General features: G+C 45.3%; 1 protein-coding gene across 2 annotated transcripts in view; it reads right to left on the bottom strand.

Moving 5' to 3' along the window:
• Nucleotides 1-17,930, bottom strand: part of GNB1 (G protein subunit beta 1) — a 78,209-nt gene that overhangs the window by 26,816 nt on the left and 33,463 nt on the right. For both annotated transcript variants that reach the window (XM_056542635.1, XM_056542636.1), the window contains exon 2: nucleotides 6,362-6,462. In XM_056542635.1, the coding sequence (XP_056398610.1) occupies nucleotides 6,362-6,418 (57 nt within the window). In that variant the 5' untranslated portion in view covers nucleotides 6,419-6,462. The remainder of the gene's footprint in view (nucleotides 1-6,361; nucleotides 6,463-17,930) is intronic.

Raw genomic sequence — 17,930 nt, 5'->3', positions numbered from 1 at the left:
CTGTCATGTAAGAAGCTGCCCAGAGCTTCTTACATGACAGTAGGCTCAACCTATCAGCGGCCGAGGCGGAACATCGCTGCGGCCGGTGATAGGCTGACAGCTCTCAGACGTTCCATTCACCAAGAAGCATTTGTTTATTTTTTGCTGCCCGGGCATAGATACAATATAGAGCAGTGGTTTTCAACCTGCCGACCTCCAGATGTTGCAAAACTACAACTTCCAGCATGCCCGGACAGCCAACGGCTGTCCGGGCATGCTGACAGTTGTAGTTTTGCAACATCTGGAGGTCGGCAGGTTGAAGTCCACTGGTATAGAGTGTCAGCGTCGGTGGCCGCAACAAACATGAGGAGGGCAGCGCATGCGGGTGACATCAGTATTTACCCAGATGGGGACAGCGCTGGGCTGATAATTTGGGGGGGGCAGAACTGCGTTCACGGGTGACTTGTGATTAGTTCCCCGATGTGGGGACAGTGCAGCGCTGGGCTCATTCATTCATTCATTACCGAGGGGGAGGGGCCCAACCGGTATTGCGGTATGGGTTAAAATTCATATAGTGCAGCACAAAAATGTCGGAATTCAGTATGAACCGGTATACCTCCCCAGCCCTAATGGGGTGCCCTTGAGGCACATTGAAAAGAAAAAAAAAAAAAAAAAAAAACACTCTCCTGCCTGATCCCTTGCAGTTCCCAGTTCAACAATGCACTCAACACCTGCAGCTTCCTTCCTGTGAGACTTTGTCCCCATAGCAAATGCCTGCCTATCAAATAACTAACCACAGTGATGACAGGCCTCAGCCAGCGATTGGCTGAACAGACATTTGCTGTGCGGACGACACAGGAAGGAGGAAGCAGTAGGTGTCCACGTCTGTCTGCATGGGATCAGAGTAGACAAGTATATTTTATTTTTTGTGCATAGAGTCCATTTTTTATTAGTGTGGCACCAGAATCTTAATGTGCATAGCCACAATAGAAAATGACCAATACCAGTGGGTAAAAAAAATAAAAATACTAAAAAAAGTACTCATTTGAATTTTTTTAAAACTGTAATTTAATCTTCGGATACATGACATTTATGCAGATGTGACTTATATTTTCTGTTTTGTGTTTTAATTTAATTTATACTATGCCTGAATTTATAATTGTAATGCTTAAAACTTAAATTCTGGCCATTTGTTTCAGTTCAAAAAGTATAAGCTTAAGAAAAAAAAAAAAAAAAAAAAAAAAAAAAAAGGATATTTACATTGTTGTACAAGGCCAAGTTTTTGTAAAAATTTCCAAAATCTGATGCGAGGATGAGTAACACTACACCATTTAGACTTTTTTTTTGCGTTTTGTCAGAAGTTGTGTGCAAATCCCAGGAAAAGCTCACACTGGTAGAAATGCAAAATAAAAAAAAGTGAAAAAAAAAAAAAATCTGTGGGTGGAAAAAGAAAAATGTACATAACTAATACATGTCACCGCTTCTGCACAACAGACCTTTTAGCGGATACACTAAACTAAAGACATCCAGGAAGTCTGCTTCTGGCTGGAGCCAAGCTTTTAATAACTGTTTAGAAGAGCAGAGAATTAATGAAGGCTGAGAAATATTCGCTTTCTGCCGCGCCGATGTGTACAGAGATAAAGCAAGCCGCCTGGGAACAATTCCTGGTCAGGTATTTGACCATCTATAGTAGTTATCTATTTCTATAGAATTCGTTTACCAACCGGAGGAGTCTTAAGAGCCGATGAAGAAATTGTCCTACCTCTGAAATGTCCGCTCCGGTCTCCTAACTAGGGGACATAGTGGAGTAGGGAAAGTTATGTTGTATCACCCGTAAACCTGGCTCTGTCATTCTTTATGGCTGTATTCACACTGCGGTTGGAGCATACGGCTGCCGAGGGGAGGACTGCGCTCCCGGGGAGGGGAAAACTGCACGCTCCCGTACACCAGCTGGACCGGCACCGAACTCCATTGACTTTAATGAGCCGACAGGAGTCAAACAGTGACTCTGGTCGGCTCATTTTTGCCCCGTATCCGGTTTTGTGACTGGACCTAAAACCGGATACGGGACAGAAATGAGCCGACCGGGGTCACTGTTTGGCCGGTCCGACTGGTGTACGGGAGCGCGCGGTGTACGGGAGCGTGTACGGGAGCGCGCGGTTTCCCTCTCACCCCAGCCGGATCAGGCAGCTCCAACCGCAAATGCAGCCAAAAGCAGTGTTTTCCAAACTGTGCGCCTCCAACTGTTGCAAAACTACAACTCCCAGCATGCCCGGACAGCCTAAGGCTGTACGGGCATGCTGGGAGTTTTAGTTTTGCAACAGCTGGAGATACACTGTTTGGAAAACACTGCTCTACGGTAACCAGTCCTAGTTAGGACTCTAAAAAAGGGACTGGCCAAGTAACATATGTTGTTTACAAGTGAACGAAAGAGGAAGGAAGCATTTTTTTTTTTTATACACTGAGTTATTTATCTATCATCAAGCTTTGATCTTGCTATACTCCACCTTAAAGAGAAATAATATGGTAATCAATCTGCCACCTTATTAGAGTAGGGGACAAATTCAGATTTCCTTTACCATACTGGCTCCCTAACATGATACCCGTATGAGAGGCTCACTCTTAGTGTATCAAAAGGCTCTTGTATGGACCGAGGGCTATACCATGACTAGATTGGCGCTTATTTAATAAGGCATTATACTGCTCAATGAACTGAAGTTTGGTAGCACATACGATCCCTGGATCATTCGTGCAGCCCTTTTATTTTGTCATTGCCAGCCACATATCCATCTACACAGGGGAGACATGCAGCCAATAATGATTTAAATGGGATCAGCTGACAAATGTACATTTTCTCATTAGTCAGCTGATCAACTGTAATACACTGCTCAAAAAAAAAAAGGGAACACATAACATCCTAGATCTGAATGAAAGTGGAAAACCACACTACAGGCTGATCCAACTTTATGTAATGTCCTTAAAACAAGTCAAAATGAGGCTCAGTAGTGTGTGTGGCCTCCACGTGCCCGTATGACCTCTCTACAACAACGCCTGGGCATGCTCCTGATGAGGTGGAGGATGGTCTCCTGAGGGATGTCCTCCCAGACCTGGACTAAAGCATCTGCCAACTCCTGGACAGTCTGTGGTGCAACGTGGCGTTGGTGGATGGAGCGAGACATGAAGTCCCAGATGTGCTCAGTTGGACTCAGGTCTGGTGGATGGGCGGGCCAGTCCATAGCATCAATGCCTTCCTCTTGCAGGAACTGCTGACACACTCCAGCCACATGAGGTCTAGCATTGTCTTGCATTAGGAGGAACCCAGGGCCAACCGCACCAGCATATGGTCTCACAAGGGGTCTGAGAATGTCATCTCTGTACCTAATGGCAGTCAGGCTACCTCTGGCAAGGACATGAAAATGCCACTCCATACCATTACTGACCCACCGCCAAACCGGTCAAGCTGGAGGATGTTGCAGGCAGAACGTTCTCCACGGTGTCTACAGACTCTGTCACAATGTGCTCAGTATGAACCTGCTTTCATCTGTAAAGAGCACAGGATGCCAGTGGCGAATTTGCCAATCTTGGTATTCTCTGGAAAATACCAAATGTCCTGCACGGTGTTGGGCTGTAAGCACAATCCCAACACCTCCCCATGGAGTGTTTCTGACCATTTGAGTGGACACATGCACATTTGTGGCCTGCTGGAGGTAATTTTGCAGGCTCTGGCAGTGCTCCTCCTTGCACAAAGGCAGAGGTAGCGGTCCTGCTGCTGGGTTGTTGCCCTCCTACGGCCTCCTCCATGCTCTGGACACTATGCTGACAGACACCGGTAACCTTCTTGCCACAGCTTGCATTGATGTGCCATCTTGGATGAGCTGCACTACCTGAGCCACAATGTGTGGGTTGTAGACTCAGTCTCATGCTACCACTAGAGTGAAAGCACCGCCAGCATTCAAGAGTGACCAAAACATCAGCCATGAAGCATAGGTACTGAGAAGTGGTCTGTGGTCACCACCTGCAGAACCACTCCTTTATTGAAGGTGTCTTGTTAATTTCCACCTGTTGTCTGTTCCTTTTGCACAACAGTATGTGAAAAGGATTGTCAATCAGTGTTGCTTCCTGAGTGGATATTTGCATAACTACTTCAAGGGCGGGGGGAGTCTTCTATTACATCCTATGAATGAATCTCAAAGCAGATATGCTTAGGTCACTAAATATCAACTATGATTGTACTTTATTGTTTCTCTGTAAGAGACTTACTGCGCTCTGCTTCTGCAGATTTTGCTGCCCACTGTCTTCAATTGGTAGCAAAATCTGCAGAAGTGGAACTGCAGCAGAAAACACAATGTGTGAAAGTACCCGTAATGGTTTATTCACACGTACACCGTGTCCTGCACAGATCTGATGCGCAGGATTTTCTGCTACAGGTTTCAATCTAAAACTCAATGACTAAACACTGCTTCAAATCCTGCACATGAAATCTGAATGAGTGAATAGTCCCTCAGGGTACGCTCACACGTGCAGGATCTGCTGCATATTTTTGGTGCATATTTTCTGCAGCTGACTTTACTACCCATTGGTCAATGGGTAGCAAAATCAGCTGAAGAAAATATGCACCAAAAATATGGAGCAGATCCTGTATGTGTGAACGTACCCTGAGGGTGTGTTTACATGTACAGTAGCCTGTGCATATTTAATGCTGCAGATTTTTATGCTGTAGACTTCACTGTAAACAAACTTCAAATCTGCAGAGGATACTGTACACTGGGTGAGAATTACGTCCTATAATTCTTTGGTTTCTCTATCTAGAATAATGATAAGGATTGCTAAATGTCCACAATAACTTTTCTATCAACTCCTAAAGCCTACATTGCCCAGACCCCTTGAATAGCTGTATAGCTTAGAGATGTAGACTAGGTACTTCTAAAACTAAGAAAAATCAAAGGCTGTCCAATCAACAATAATACATCAGTTACTTGGCAGCTTATTTTTTTTAACTGGATTTAAGAACAAAAATTAATATGGTAGTTTTTGCCTTTTTTTTTGCTTTTTTATAGCATTTACAGTTTAGGTTAAATATCGTGAGTATTTTTTATAGGCTGGGTTGTCATGGACATGATATATCAAATATGTATATATTTCTTAAATTTATAATGGGGAAAAGGTGGGGCTGAATATTGTTATTTTTTTACATTAATTTGTCCCACTAGGGGACTTGAGTGAGTGTTCTGTTGATCACACATACAGTATTAATACAACGGAGTAGAGATCTGTTAGACTTAGGCAGAGCCTTATTGGCTTCCGTAGCTAGGACAGCGCCATTCTGAGTCCTTCAGTTACCATAGCTATTGTCTGCACCCAGCAATCATTTCACAGGGTGACGTTGGGGGACTGCGGGAGCTACCACCCTGTTAGATGCTCCGGACGCTCAACACTTGTGGCAGGAGCCAGAAAACATGTCACAGCTGACATCGGCAATGCTGAGCCGGTGTCCTCCTCCCGTCATACAGCCAACACTTGTAATACAATGATTTTAATTATAGATTAGTTGTTTCATCCAACCTAAATCCTTTATCATTTAGTATAAAAGCACAGGCTCATGATAGAGCCCTATACACATTTCTTTACAATAATAATCAATCAAGAAATTTATGCAGATAAAGACTTCACATGCATCCATGTGGTTGTGCACTTCGGTTGGTGCATCTCAGCCAAGGTTCTTGGCACCTAAGGCTCCAAAGGAGCGGGTCCGGGGCTCCACAATAGACTATTTACAAAAGGAAAAGGCAACCTGTGCAATAATATAGCACAAGGCAAATGTATAGTCTTTGTTACCGCCTCTACAGCAGGCTTCTTAGAGGTAGCAATAGGACGACGGCCTCCTCAGAAGTGGAGAAATCCTTCAGGAGTATCTTCCTTGGACTTTTGTCATATATAAAGGCTCCTAAAGATGCAGCAGGCAGGTAGACTGAAGGCTACACTTCCAGATGAGATTCCACAATTACAACCCTGATAAGGAATCCTGCACATTTGAGGTATGCAAAATGACCAAAACAAAAGTATAAAGTTTATCTTTAGGTTGCCACGCAGTCTGAGAGAGGGAAAAAAAAAAAGAACTGGCTCGAGCCAGAGCAGGCGTCTGGGTTGAAGGATGGATTTTATTTACATTCTGGAAGTTCGGCTGTAACCTCATGTTCAAACAGTGAGAAACTATTTAAAAACAGATCCGTCCCAGATCAACAAACCAGAGAAGGGAATGAGAACACCTTCCATCTACTAACATTACATAAGGAAGTTAAGGAAAGGGGAAACCAGGCACAAGACAACTCTATATTTAAAAAAATGAAAAAAAAAAAAACATTCAAAGTATGTATTTACTTACTCTGATTTGGTTCTTGAGTTGCTCGGCCTCCTGGCGTAGCTGATCAAGTTCACTCATGGTTCTTCTCTAAGATGAAGCTTCTCTACCACCAACACTCAGTTCTGAAAGGAGGAAAACAAAAGGAATCCATCAACATCAAGTTTCCACCATACACATTACTTCTACAAAGTGTATGGTAACAAGTCTGCCCAGTCCCATGGAACCTACACGGAGACAACCATTCCCTATGTATTTACCACCAAAGACCGACCTTTGGCAACATATCCGGCTACACGATGTGAGACAGCTAATATACTGTAACCAACAATGACCGCAAGTCAAACTACAGACCTGAGGCAGAAACCCAAAGCAGATATCTTAATAAAAATTCCACTATTCTAAGGAATGGCATTAAATAGACTCCAAAAGAGAACACTGAGTAATAAACTTCATCAGGAGACGGCCATAACTGTAGGTACCGGTAGAGAATTTGTTCGCCACCTTTATAAAGTCAATCATGTAAAGAATTATCCAATCTATACATTCCAACAGCTTACCAATTGTTTTGTCTTAAATACAAGGTAAAAAGTTTACCCCATCACCATGCGTTTCACGTCTTTCCAATCTGATAATATGCCCAGAATTATACTTACAATTCCCCTGAAACAGAGGTCTAGGCAGCTGTAAACTCCTGCAACAAGGCGCAGTGATGTGCTCTACAGCTACAGCCCTTTCACCTGTCCTCCATACAATGTCATCTTTAAGCTCGAATAGATCTGAGTTACTCATTTAAATCCGGTTAACACAAAACCCGGCTGAGAGTCTTAAATTGTCCACTATCCTTCTGACCCTAATCCAACGTTTGCTTTTCTTTTCGGGCTTTCAAGGACAAAAAAAAACCTGTTAAAAAGCAGCAGATCTGAACCCGGTAGGAGAATGTAAGAAAGTTTACACACGACCATATGTACAGAGGTTTGGGAGGGTTGTATTATGGATTTATAAGGTGGCCAATGAAGCCAGATGATACTGCTTAGTGCTGAAACCATACAGAGTGTTGCCCACAAAACCCCTTTCTGCGGGGCTCAAGTCCTGCAGGAACGCGAGGGAACTGAGTTCCTGCACTTTTTCCAGAGCAGGAACACCATTCCTATTAGCAGGAGTTCTGCAGGGCAAGCCCTTGGGTGGGAATCTTGGGTGAGTTCCTTCACTTGGACTTGACCCCTGCCCTTTTTGTTGTATCCACTAAGACTCAGAGCTTGGAACGCACAGGCATACATGAATATAGAGAAGTGTTTCCCAACCAGGGCGCCTCCAGCTGTTGCAAAACTACAACTCCCAGAATGCATTATATCCGGGCCTCAACAGATGGGACCTGTACGCGGTCCTGTTCTTATAAACGGCTGAGCTCGGCTACTTTGAACAGTTCAGATGCATAATATACAAATGTTTAAGTATATATTTATATTACTTTATGACACTATTTACAATTCATCATTTTTGTATAAATGGCCAGTTTTGTTACTTGATAGAAGTAATAGTAAAAGCTGTCACATATACCTTGGAATAGCTGTCCAGATAAAAACATAGGATAGCCTTGAGGGTAGGGCAGTGTTTCCCAACCAGGGTGCCTCCAGCTGTTGCAAAACTACAACTCCCAGCATGCCCGGACAGCCAAAGGCTGTCCGGGCATGCTGGGAGTTGTAGTTTTGCAACAGCTGGAGGCATCCTGGTTGGGAAACACTGATTTAGAGCTATCAAAGCAGGTACGCACCTATAAAAGAGATACCACTTAGAGGTAGAAAGGTGCAAAAACACCAGATGGCCGACAGTCGAGACTAATATACTTAAATCATTAAATACAGCCTGATAAGAATGTCTGCAAAGTACAAACTAATGCCAATCCCTTCTTCACGAAAGGTCTATACTATTAAAATTTACCGCTCAATCTGAACCCAACTACTGGATAGGACTGCTGTACAAGACACTGATCTGACAGGCATGAAAACCCACCAAGCAAAAAAACCTTATGTAACACCCAATAAACTCCTGCTGCTCAACACGAGCAACGCCTGCAAATGCCATAAAAACCCGCAACGCACTCCGCTCACCTCTGTCCTCCTGTCCCACCGTGTACTTTCCAATGCTCATATGAGACGCAGACACAGAAGAATGCATCTGAGTGTAAATCCTCTTAATCTGGTTGACGAAAATGTTCCTCCTGGTAATGTTCCCGGTGGCAGTTTCCTTAAAGTGACATTTACCAACAAGCCCGAGTGTGCACAAGTTAGGCTGGAGTCACATCACGTTTTTACCAATACGGGACCGCATACGGCTAAAACCTTGCGCTCCCGTATCCCTGCCGTATGCAATTCATTTCAATGCGCCGACCAGGGTAAAACTGACTCCGGTCGGCTCATTTTTGCCCCGTATGCGGTTTTCCACCACACCTCAAACCGTGGTCGACTACAGTTTTAGGTGCGGTGGGAAAACCGCATACGGGGCAAAAATGAGCCGACCAGAGTCACCGTTTCACTCTAGTCGACTCATTGAAGTGAATTACATACGGGTGGCATACGCAGGGATACGGGAGCGCAAGGTTTTAGCTCCCCCCAGCCGTATGCGGTCCCGTATTGATAAAAACTTTATTTTAAAACCAGCCTTACGTAGGGGATTCTGTGACAGATTTCAGGGTTAACAACAAGGGTAGACAAGATGACGACCGACCAGTACTGTGGTCTAATGGCCATGATTGGCGCCCCGATTGACGTATGGAAATAGTGAATCAGACTGGATTTACAAGTAGCATCTATAACCCAAATGAAATTGATCCAATCATTATCTGAACTGTAGAATTTGAAAATTTGACAGTGGTAAAAAAATTAAAAACCTGAATAGAAGAATGGGAGCAATGCCACTAGATTTAACCATGTAAAACTGTAGACAGAGCCAAGTTATTTAAATGTTATCAATTGCAGAAAACTCCATAAAAGCTAAGGCAAATTTTCAGGCAAGGCAAAAATCTTAAAGGGGTACTCCAGTGGAAAACCTTTTTTAAATCAACTGGTGCCAGAAAGTTAAACAGATTTGTAAATTTACTTCTATTTAAAAATCGTAATCCTTCCAGTACTTAACTGCTGTATACTACAGAGGAAGTTCTTTTCGGATCTCTTTTTCTGTCCACAGTGCTCTTTGCTGACACCTCTTTCGGTATCAGGAACTGTCCAGAACAGGAGCAAATCCCCATAGCAAACCTATGCTGCTCTGGACAGCTCCTGATACAGACAGAGGTGTCAGCAGAGAGCACTGTGGACAGAAAAAAAAAAGAAATCCAAAACGAAAAGAACCTTCTCTGTAATCTACAGCTGCTAATAAGTACTGGAAGGATACAGATTTTTAATAGAAGTAATTTACAAATCTGTTCAACTTTCTGGCACCAGTTGACTAAGGGGGAAAAAAAATGTAAAACGTTTTCCACCGCAGTACCCCTTTAAGAGATCCCAACTTTACAGACTGCGTGTGTGTCTGGCACAGCCCACTAACCCATTCTAGTAGCTGAAGTTATTCTGACGCTAGTGAAGCTCTGTATTATCTACAGAAGTCCCATAGAGAAGCACGTGCACAGCCGCTCCTTTCCCTCAGAGGACAAGGGGCCTCTGTGCTCATGATCAGTCGCACCCCCACCGGTCAGCTACTTGGACATATGTAATCCCCTCTAGATGCAAGTTACCTAACACTTTTTAGACTTAAAACTTTGCAGACAAGATTTTTTAGTAACTGGGGCATTAGTGGAGAACTTCCTAGAAAGACCCCTGGGGAGGAGCGACGGAGGAAGTAACCTAAGTGAAGGCCCACAAGCGGTGCAGTAGATTTTCAGTCCTAACATTAGGCATTGCCAAGGATTAAGATGCAGTAATGAGGATCTCAAGAAAATGCAGCGTTAGGACAATAGAAGATTATACTTTCAGTGAACTGGGGAAAGGGGAGGGGGAGAACCAAGTGAACATTAAAGCCACCAGAGCCGTCTGACTACATCTACAAAGCTTTTGCAAGGCCTCTGTTCTTGGCCAGACACAGAAAAGACCCAGTAGCTTCATGATTCAGAAAGAATAAACTATGTTCTGTAAGAGCCCATCCAATTACAGCATATCTATGATCAAAGAGTACCTGCAGAGTCCCAGGCCAAACTCCACCCCAACAGAACACACTACTTCATCCTACCACCATGAGAACTTAGGCCACAAATTCACACTTCTTTTAGCCAAGCAATACGATCCTATAAAAAAAAAGGTGAGAGCTAGGGCTGGGCGGTATACCGGTTCATACCAACATTTTTGTGCTGCACGATATGAATTTTAACCCATACCGCAATATCGGTTGGGCCCCTCCCCCTGCGCTGTCCCCACATCGGGGAACTAATCACAAGTCACCCGCGAGCGCTGTTCTGCCCCCCAATTAATTATCAGCCCAGCGCTGTCCCCATCGGGGTAAATACTGATATGTCACCCGCATGCGCTGCCCTCCTCATCCTCATGTTTGTTGCGGCCGCCGACGCTGACACACTATACCAGTGGTCTTCAACCTGCCGACCTCCAGATGTTGCAAAACTACAACTCTCAGCATGCCCGGACAGCCGTTGGCTGTCCGGGCATGCTGGGTGTTGTAGTTTTGCAACATCTGGAGGTCCGCAGGTTGAAGACCACTGCTCTATATTGTGTGGTATCCCTATGCCCGGGCTGCAAAAAATAAAACAAAATAAACTTTAACTCACCTCCCGTTGGTCCGGTACCGGCCTCATCTGCTTCCTAGTGAATGGAACATCGGGCAGCAGTCAGCCTATCACTGGCCGCAGCGATGTTCCGCCTCGGCTGCTGATAGGCTGAGCCCACTGTCATGTAAGAAGCCGCCCAGAGCTCCTTACATGACAGTGGGCTCAGGCTATCAGCGGGCGAGGCGGAACATCGCTGCGGCCGGTGATAGGCTGACGGCTGCCCGACGTTTCCGTCCCCAGCGTAAGGCAGACGTCGGAACATACGCGAGTTTATTTTGTTTACCTTGTGTCTGCGCCGGCAACAAACAGCACGAGGAGGCCAACGGGTGACATGTGAGTATTTACCCCGATGGGGGCAACGCTGGGCTGATAATTTTTTGTTGGGGGGGGGGGGGGGGGGGGCAGAATAGCACAGCGCTGGGCTGATAATTTGGGGGTGGGGGGGGTGGGGGGAGGAAATACCGTTACATACCGTGGAACCGCCGAAAGTTACAAAAATACCGCGATACGCAGATTTGGTCAAACCACCCAGCCCTAGTGAGAGCTGTATATTACAGTGACCAACCATACAGGTGTCCTAAAGGAGATGTAGTTCAATAAACTTTTGACCCATTAGAAGCACATTAGAAGTTTCCATTGTAGAGCCCCATCAGCTAGGCAAAAGTGCTCTGAGCGTTGTGTCCCTAAGGCTAAGTTTCCACTTGGTTTTTTTCTGGCAGTTTTTGGAATACTGCCACTGCAGTTTTAGAGCCAAAGCCAGAAGTGGATCCATAAGGAATAGGACATATAAAGGAAGGACTTATACTTCTCCTCCCTTATGGATCCACTTCTGACTTTGGCTCAAAAACTGCAGTGGCAGTTATCCAAAAACTGCCAGAAAAAGAACCAAGTGGAAACTTAGCCTAAGACTTGCCGAGCCCATCAGAAACTATTCATATCTGTATACAGCAAACATGGCTTATCGAGGAAGGGCTGATCAGAAATGAAGGGGAGTAGTGCTTTGCTGAGCACTTTTACCTATTCATTTTAGAAATCTGTGAGGGTCTTCATGTCCCCCGACACTCAAAATTTATGGCAACTTTTTTTTAATGATAAATATCCTTCATGTGTTTGGACTGGAAATATATATGACCAGAGCTAAGTGTATAAAGTACTTAGGCAGAGTGCTAAGTGGTCAAAAACACCATAAAACTGCACTCTTTACAGCGGTTAAATACTTTTGCCATGCTTCTGTTTTTTTTTTAGCAGTAGTTTGTGGTAAACTGTGTGTAGTCGCAATAATTTCTTATTTCTGGCAGACTACTGACCCGTGTGCATATATATCCTAACCTGGTTACATACATTTACTGACAGATTAACCATTCAAGGACACCTATTTAGATTAAAATGCTTAAAACCCAGCCGAAAGCCTGTTCCTCACGAGCGTATAAACATAGCAATATGGATCCAAAATATGGGCATATTATGGATGAAGTGGCATCAGTATGTCATCTGTATGTCATCTGTATTTATGTAGAGTAAATATAGACGGATGAGACGTTGAATTAAACTTTGAAAAACTAAAGTAATATGGATTAGATATGGAACACAGACACATCTGTACTTTAAACCCTATTCATAGATTTTTGGCATCAATACAAAGCGGCTCGATTAAGAGCATTGAAGAATTTAACATTCCCTCTTCTGCCCATGCTGGAAACTGTTCCAAATATAAATGAATACAGCCATGTGAGCACAGCCTAAAACCCAAACGCCATGAACCTTCTAGGCCACATATTGCTATACATCAAATCTAAACTGGTCACCAGAAAAATAAACTTTTGATGGGTCCTAAAGACCCAAAGTGATAGTGAGAATTAGGGATGTAAGAAAAAATCGATTCTCGCGATAATCGCGATTTTTCATTTGCCGATACAGAATCGATTCAAAATATTTTTGAATCGATTCTTTTAGGGATGTGGAATTTTTAATAAAACACACTTTTCTTACCTGCCAACGAGCCCGCGGAGCTCCGGTACAGGTGTTCGGTCCCCGGGCTGTATTCTTCTTACTTCCTGTTAGTCCGGCACGTCACATGGAGCTTCAGCCTATCACCAGCCGCAGGGATGTCCCGCCTCCGCTGGTGATAGGCTGAAGCTCCATGTGACGTGCCGGACTAACAGGAAGTAAGAAGAATACAGCCCGGGGACCGAACACCTGTACTGGACTGTACCGGAGCTCCGGGGGCTCGTTGGAAGGTAAGATAAAGTGCGTTTTATTTTATTTTGCAGCACCGGAGTACTAGATCGCCGCTGTCAAAGCTGACAGCGGCGTCTATTGGGATCTATGAATGCTCCCAGGTGGGCGATATATCGCGATGTATCGTCACCTAGACGGTATCGCGATATATCGCGATATATCGAATCGCCACACTGGTATCGCGATTCGAATCGAATCGCCAAATTCTTGGCGATTCACACCCCTAGTGAGAATGAGCAGTACAAGTACACGCTAGGACTGGGCGGTATGGCCAAATATGTGTATAGCAGTATTTTTGTAACTTGTGGCAGTTCCACAGTATATAACGGTAACCCCCCCCCCCCAATTAATTAGCCCAGCGCTGCACTGTCCCCATCGGGGTACTACTCACATCACCCGCAAACGCTGCCCTCCTCGCCGTCCTATTTGTTGCAGCCGCCGGCGCTGACGCTCTATATTTTATCCCTATGCCCGGGCTGCAAAAGGTAAACAAAAATTAACTTTAACGCATGTTTCTACGTCGGCCTTACGCTGGGGACGTGAACGTCAGACAGCCGCCAGCATATCACTGGCCGCAGCGATGTTCCGCCTCGGCCGGTGATAGGCTGAGCCCACTGTCATGTAAGAAGCCGACTTCTTACATGACAGTGGGCTCAGCCTATCACCGGCCAAGACGGAACATCGCTGCGGCCGGTGATAGGCTGACGGCTGTCTGACGTTCACGTCCCCAGGAAGCTGGTCGGGACCAATGGGGAAGGTGAGTTAAAGTTTAGTTCACCTTTTGCAGCCCGGGCATAGGGATACAGTATAGGAGTGGTCTTCAACCTACAGACCTCCAGATGTTGCAAAACTACAACTCCCAGCATGCCCGGACAGCCAACGGCTGTCCGGGCATGCTGGGAGTTGTAGTTTTGCAACATCTGGAGGTTGAAGACCACTGGTATAGAGTGTCAGCGCCGTCGGCCGCAACAAACAGGAGGACGAGGAGGGAAGCTCGCGGGTGACATGTGAGTAGTACCCCGATGGGGACAGCGCAGCACTGGGCTAATTAATTTGGGGGGAGGGGGGTGAGAAGCAGAACAGCGCTCGCGGATCACATATGATTAGTTCCCCGATGTGGGGACAGCGCAGCGCTGGGCTGATAATATATTCATTCTCTAGGGGGAGGGGCCAAACTGGTATTACGGTATGGGGAAAAATTCATATCGTGCAGCACAAAAATGTCGGTATTCAGTATGAACCGGTATACCGCCCAGCACTAGTACACGCTTAGCATGTTTTTTTCCAGGTTCTGAGTCACGTCACTGAGCCCGTTAACTGTAGTCTTCTGACCGATATTGGGATGCCAATGGGAACAGCAGACCCCCCATTCACTACGACAGTGTGGTACAGTCCTAGAGATCTGTCGGCGTCTGCGCAGATCCTGACTGATACGTTTTTTTTTTTTTGTGATAGGTAGACTAACTGATAAGGGTGAGTTTTCATGTTTTTTTTTTTAAAGCAGACTGATGTAAAATCAATTTTTTGACTTTGCAATAGAAAAAAAAATTGCATCTAAAAACCTGAATATGAGAACACACCCCAAAAAAAATAAAATAAAAAAGAGCTTTTAGGAAACAGCTGGCGTTCACTAGTTCCATATCTTCAATTGCATTTTCACAAGAATTACTCCATTAGAATCTACTATTAGCCTCCAGGGAGGCATCAGAAAGCGAATAGTCATTTAATGCCACTTAGAAAGTGGATTGTGACAATTCTGCAGCTCATGGCCATGACAGGGGCGCAGGATGTTATCTAAAAAACCCTCTTGCCTCACACTCTACACTGGCTGATTAGCTTTCTGCTGCGGCTTGAAGAGGAAAAGGTGTGGTAAATCAGTCCTGGGTGTGGGTTCCTCAAGTCATCACAATGACTTGGTTCACCATGACAAACAGCAAAACACTCTCCAAACTACAACCGGCATGAAGAGTATTTGGCCAAGGCTGCCGCATTACAGCTTAAACACAATGGCCACTTTGGAGATGCTGGCACAATGTCATGGGCTATCCTGTTACAGGGGATATTATGGGGCCTAGCATTATATCTGGGCCTGAACAGAGGGGAACTATACGCGGCCCTAGTGTTAATATAAAAACGCTATGAGCTCTGCTACTTGGAACAGTTCAGATGTAGTATATACAAATGTTTGAGTATTTATATTACTTTATGGCACAATGTATAAATGGCCAGTTTTGTTACTTGATAGAACAGTAAAAGCTGTCACATATACCTTGGAATAGCTGTCCAGATAAAAACATAGGATAGCCTTGAGGGTAGGGCAGTGTTTCCCTACCAGGGTGCCTCCAGCTGTTGCAAAACTACAACTCCCAGCATGCCCGGACAGCCTTCGGCTGTCCGGGCATGCTGGGAGTTGTAGTTTTGCAACAGCTGGAGTCACCCTGGTTGGGAAACACTGGGGTAGGGTCACACTACACACCGTATTCTGCTTCTGCATATTTTTCTACCCATTGAGGCCACAGGGTAGCAAAATCAGCCGCAGCAAAATACGTCACATGTGACCCTACTCTGAAGGTATAAAAGATAGTGGCGGAACTGGAAGATGCTGGGCCCTGGTGCAAAAACGGTTAAGGCCGTGTTCACACAGCAGAATTTCTGAGCAGAATCAAGCTCTAGAGTCTCATTGATGTCAATTGGACTCTGCTGCATAAATCCCAATCTCAACATGTGCAGAAAGAAAGAACCCGTTCATTCTTTCTGCAGATTCCGCACAGAAATGCATTGCTGTCTATGGAGACGGCGCACTTCACAGAGTGGGCGGAACATGCAAATTTAGGGAATGCCCGTCTGTTTTCCGGGTGGGCATTCCACACAATTTACACTGTGTGAATATAGTCTAACATAACTTGCACTTCTATGCTCCAGGTATATGAACTTTACCTGCAAAACCCTTTACCTGGTTGGAAAACAATGTAACTTTTTTTTGCTAAATTGATATTACTTTTGCTACAAATAAATTTCCATTCCATTCACCCCAATATCTTCAATAAAATATAGCAGAGATGCCCATTTGCATCCACCAGGCTGCATCCAGATGTTGACAAACCAACTCCCAGCAGCTGCTGGCTGTCCGGGCATGCTGGGAGTTGTAGTTTTGCAACAGCTGGAGGCCCCCTGGTTGTTACACTGCAACAGTAGGAGGCAGCTAGACCGGGTACAATGCCTTCCACACAAGGTAATAATGGGCTTCAGTCTCCACACTGTGCAAGCTAACCCCCTAACCGAGGGGCTGTTACCTCTCTCACCAGATAAAGGAGGTAGCAGGGGTGGCACTTCTGTAGAGCTATGGTTAGACAGCAGGAAAAAGGAGGAGTTGCTGATTGGCAAGCTTAATAGCATACAGACATTATACACTGCTCAAAAAAACTAAAAAGAGAACACTAAGATAACACATCCTAGATCTGAATGAACCGTATTAAATACTTTCGTCTTTACATAGTTGAATGTGCTGACAACAAAATCACAAAAATTATCAATGGAAATCAAATTTATCAACCCATGGAGGTCTGGATATGGAGTCACACTCACAATCAAAGTGGAAAACCCCACTACAGGCTGATCCAACTTTATGTAATGTCCTTAAAACAAGTCAAAATAAGGCTCAGTAGTGTGTATGGCCTCCACCTCCCTACAACACCTGGGCATGCTCCTGATGAGGTGGAGGATGGTCTCCTGAGGGATGTTCTCCCAGACCTGGACTAAAGCATCCGCCAACTCCTGGACAGTCTGTGGTGCAACGTGACGTTGGTGGATGGAGCAAGACATGATGTCCCAGATGTGCTCAGTCGGATTTAGGTCTGGGGAACGGGTGGGCCAGTCCATAGCATCAATGCCTTCCTCTTGCAGGAATTGCTGACACACTCCATCCACATGAGGTCTAGCATTGTCTTGCATTAGGAGGAACCCAGGGCCAACCGCACCAGCATATGGTCTCAAAAGGGGTCTGAGGATCTCATCTCGGTACCTAATGGCAGACAGGCTACCTCTGGCAAGCACATGGAGGGCTGTGCGGCTCCCCCAAAGAAATGCCACACCATTACTGACCCACCACCAAACCAGTCATGGAGGATGTTGCAGGCAGCAGAACGTTCTCCACAGCATCTCCAGACTGTCACATGTGCTCAGTGTGAACCTGCTTTCATCTGTGAAGAGCACAGGGCACCAGTGGCGAATTTGCCAATCTGTGTTCTGTGGCAAATGCCAAACGTCCTGCACGGTGTTGGGCTGTATGCACAACCCCCACCTGTGGACGTCAGGCCCTCATACCACCCTCATGGAGTGTTTCTGACTGTTTGAGTGGACACAAGCACATTTGTGGCCTGCTGGAGGTCATTTTGTAGGGCTCTGGCAGTGCTCCTTCTTGCACAAAGGTGGAGATAGCAGTCCTGCTGCTGGGTTGTTGCCCTCCTACGGCCTCCTCCACGTCCTCTCATGTACTGACCTGTCTATTGGTAGCGACTCCATCCTCCCGACACAGGAAACCTTCTTGCCACAGCTCGCACTAATGTGCCATCCTGGATGAGCTGC

This window comes from Hyla sarda, chromosome 10 (genome assembly GCF_029499605.1).
Source record: "Hyla sarda isolate aHylSar1 chromosome 10, aHylSar1.hap1, whole genome shotgun sequence".
Lineage (NCBI taxonomy): Eukaryota > Metazoa > Chordata > Amphibia > Anura > Hylidae > Hyla > Hyla sarda.
The sequence above is the reverse complement of the archived record's forward strand: the minus strand, read 5'-3'. Positions and strand labels throughout refer to the sequence as shown.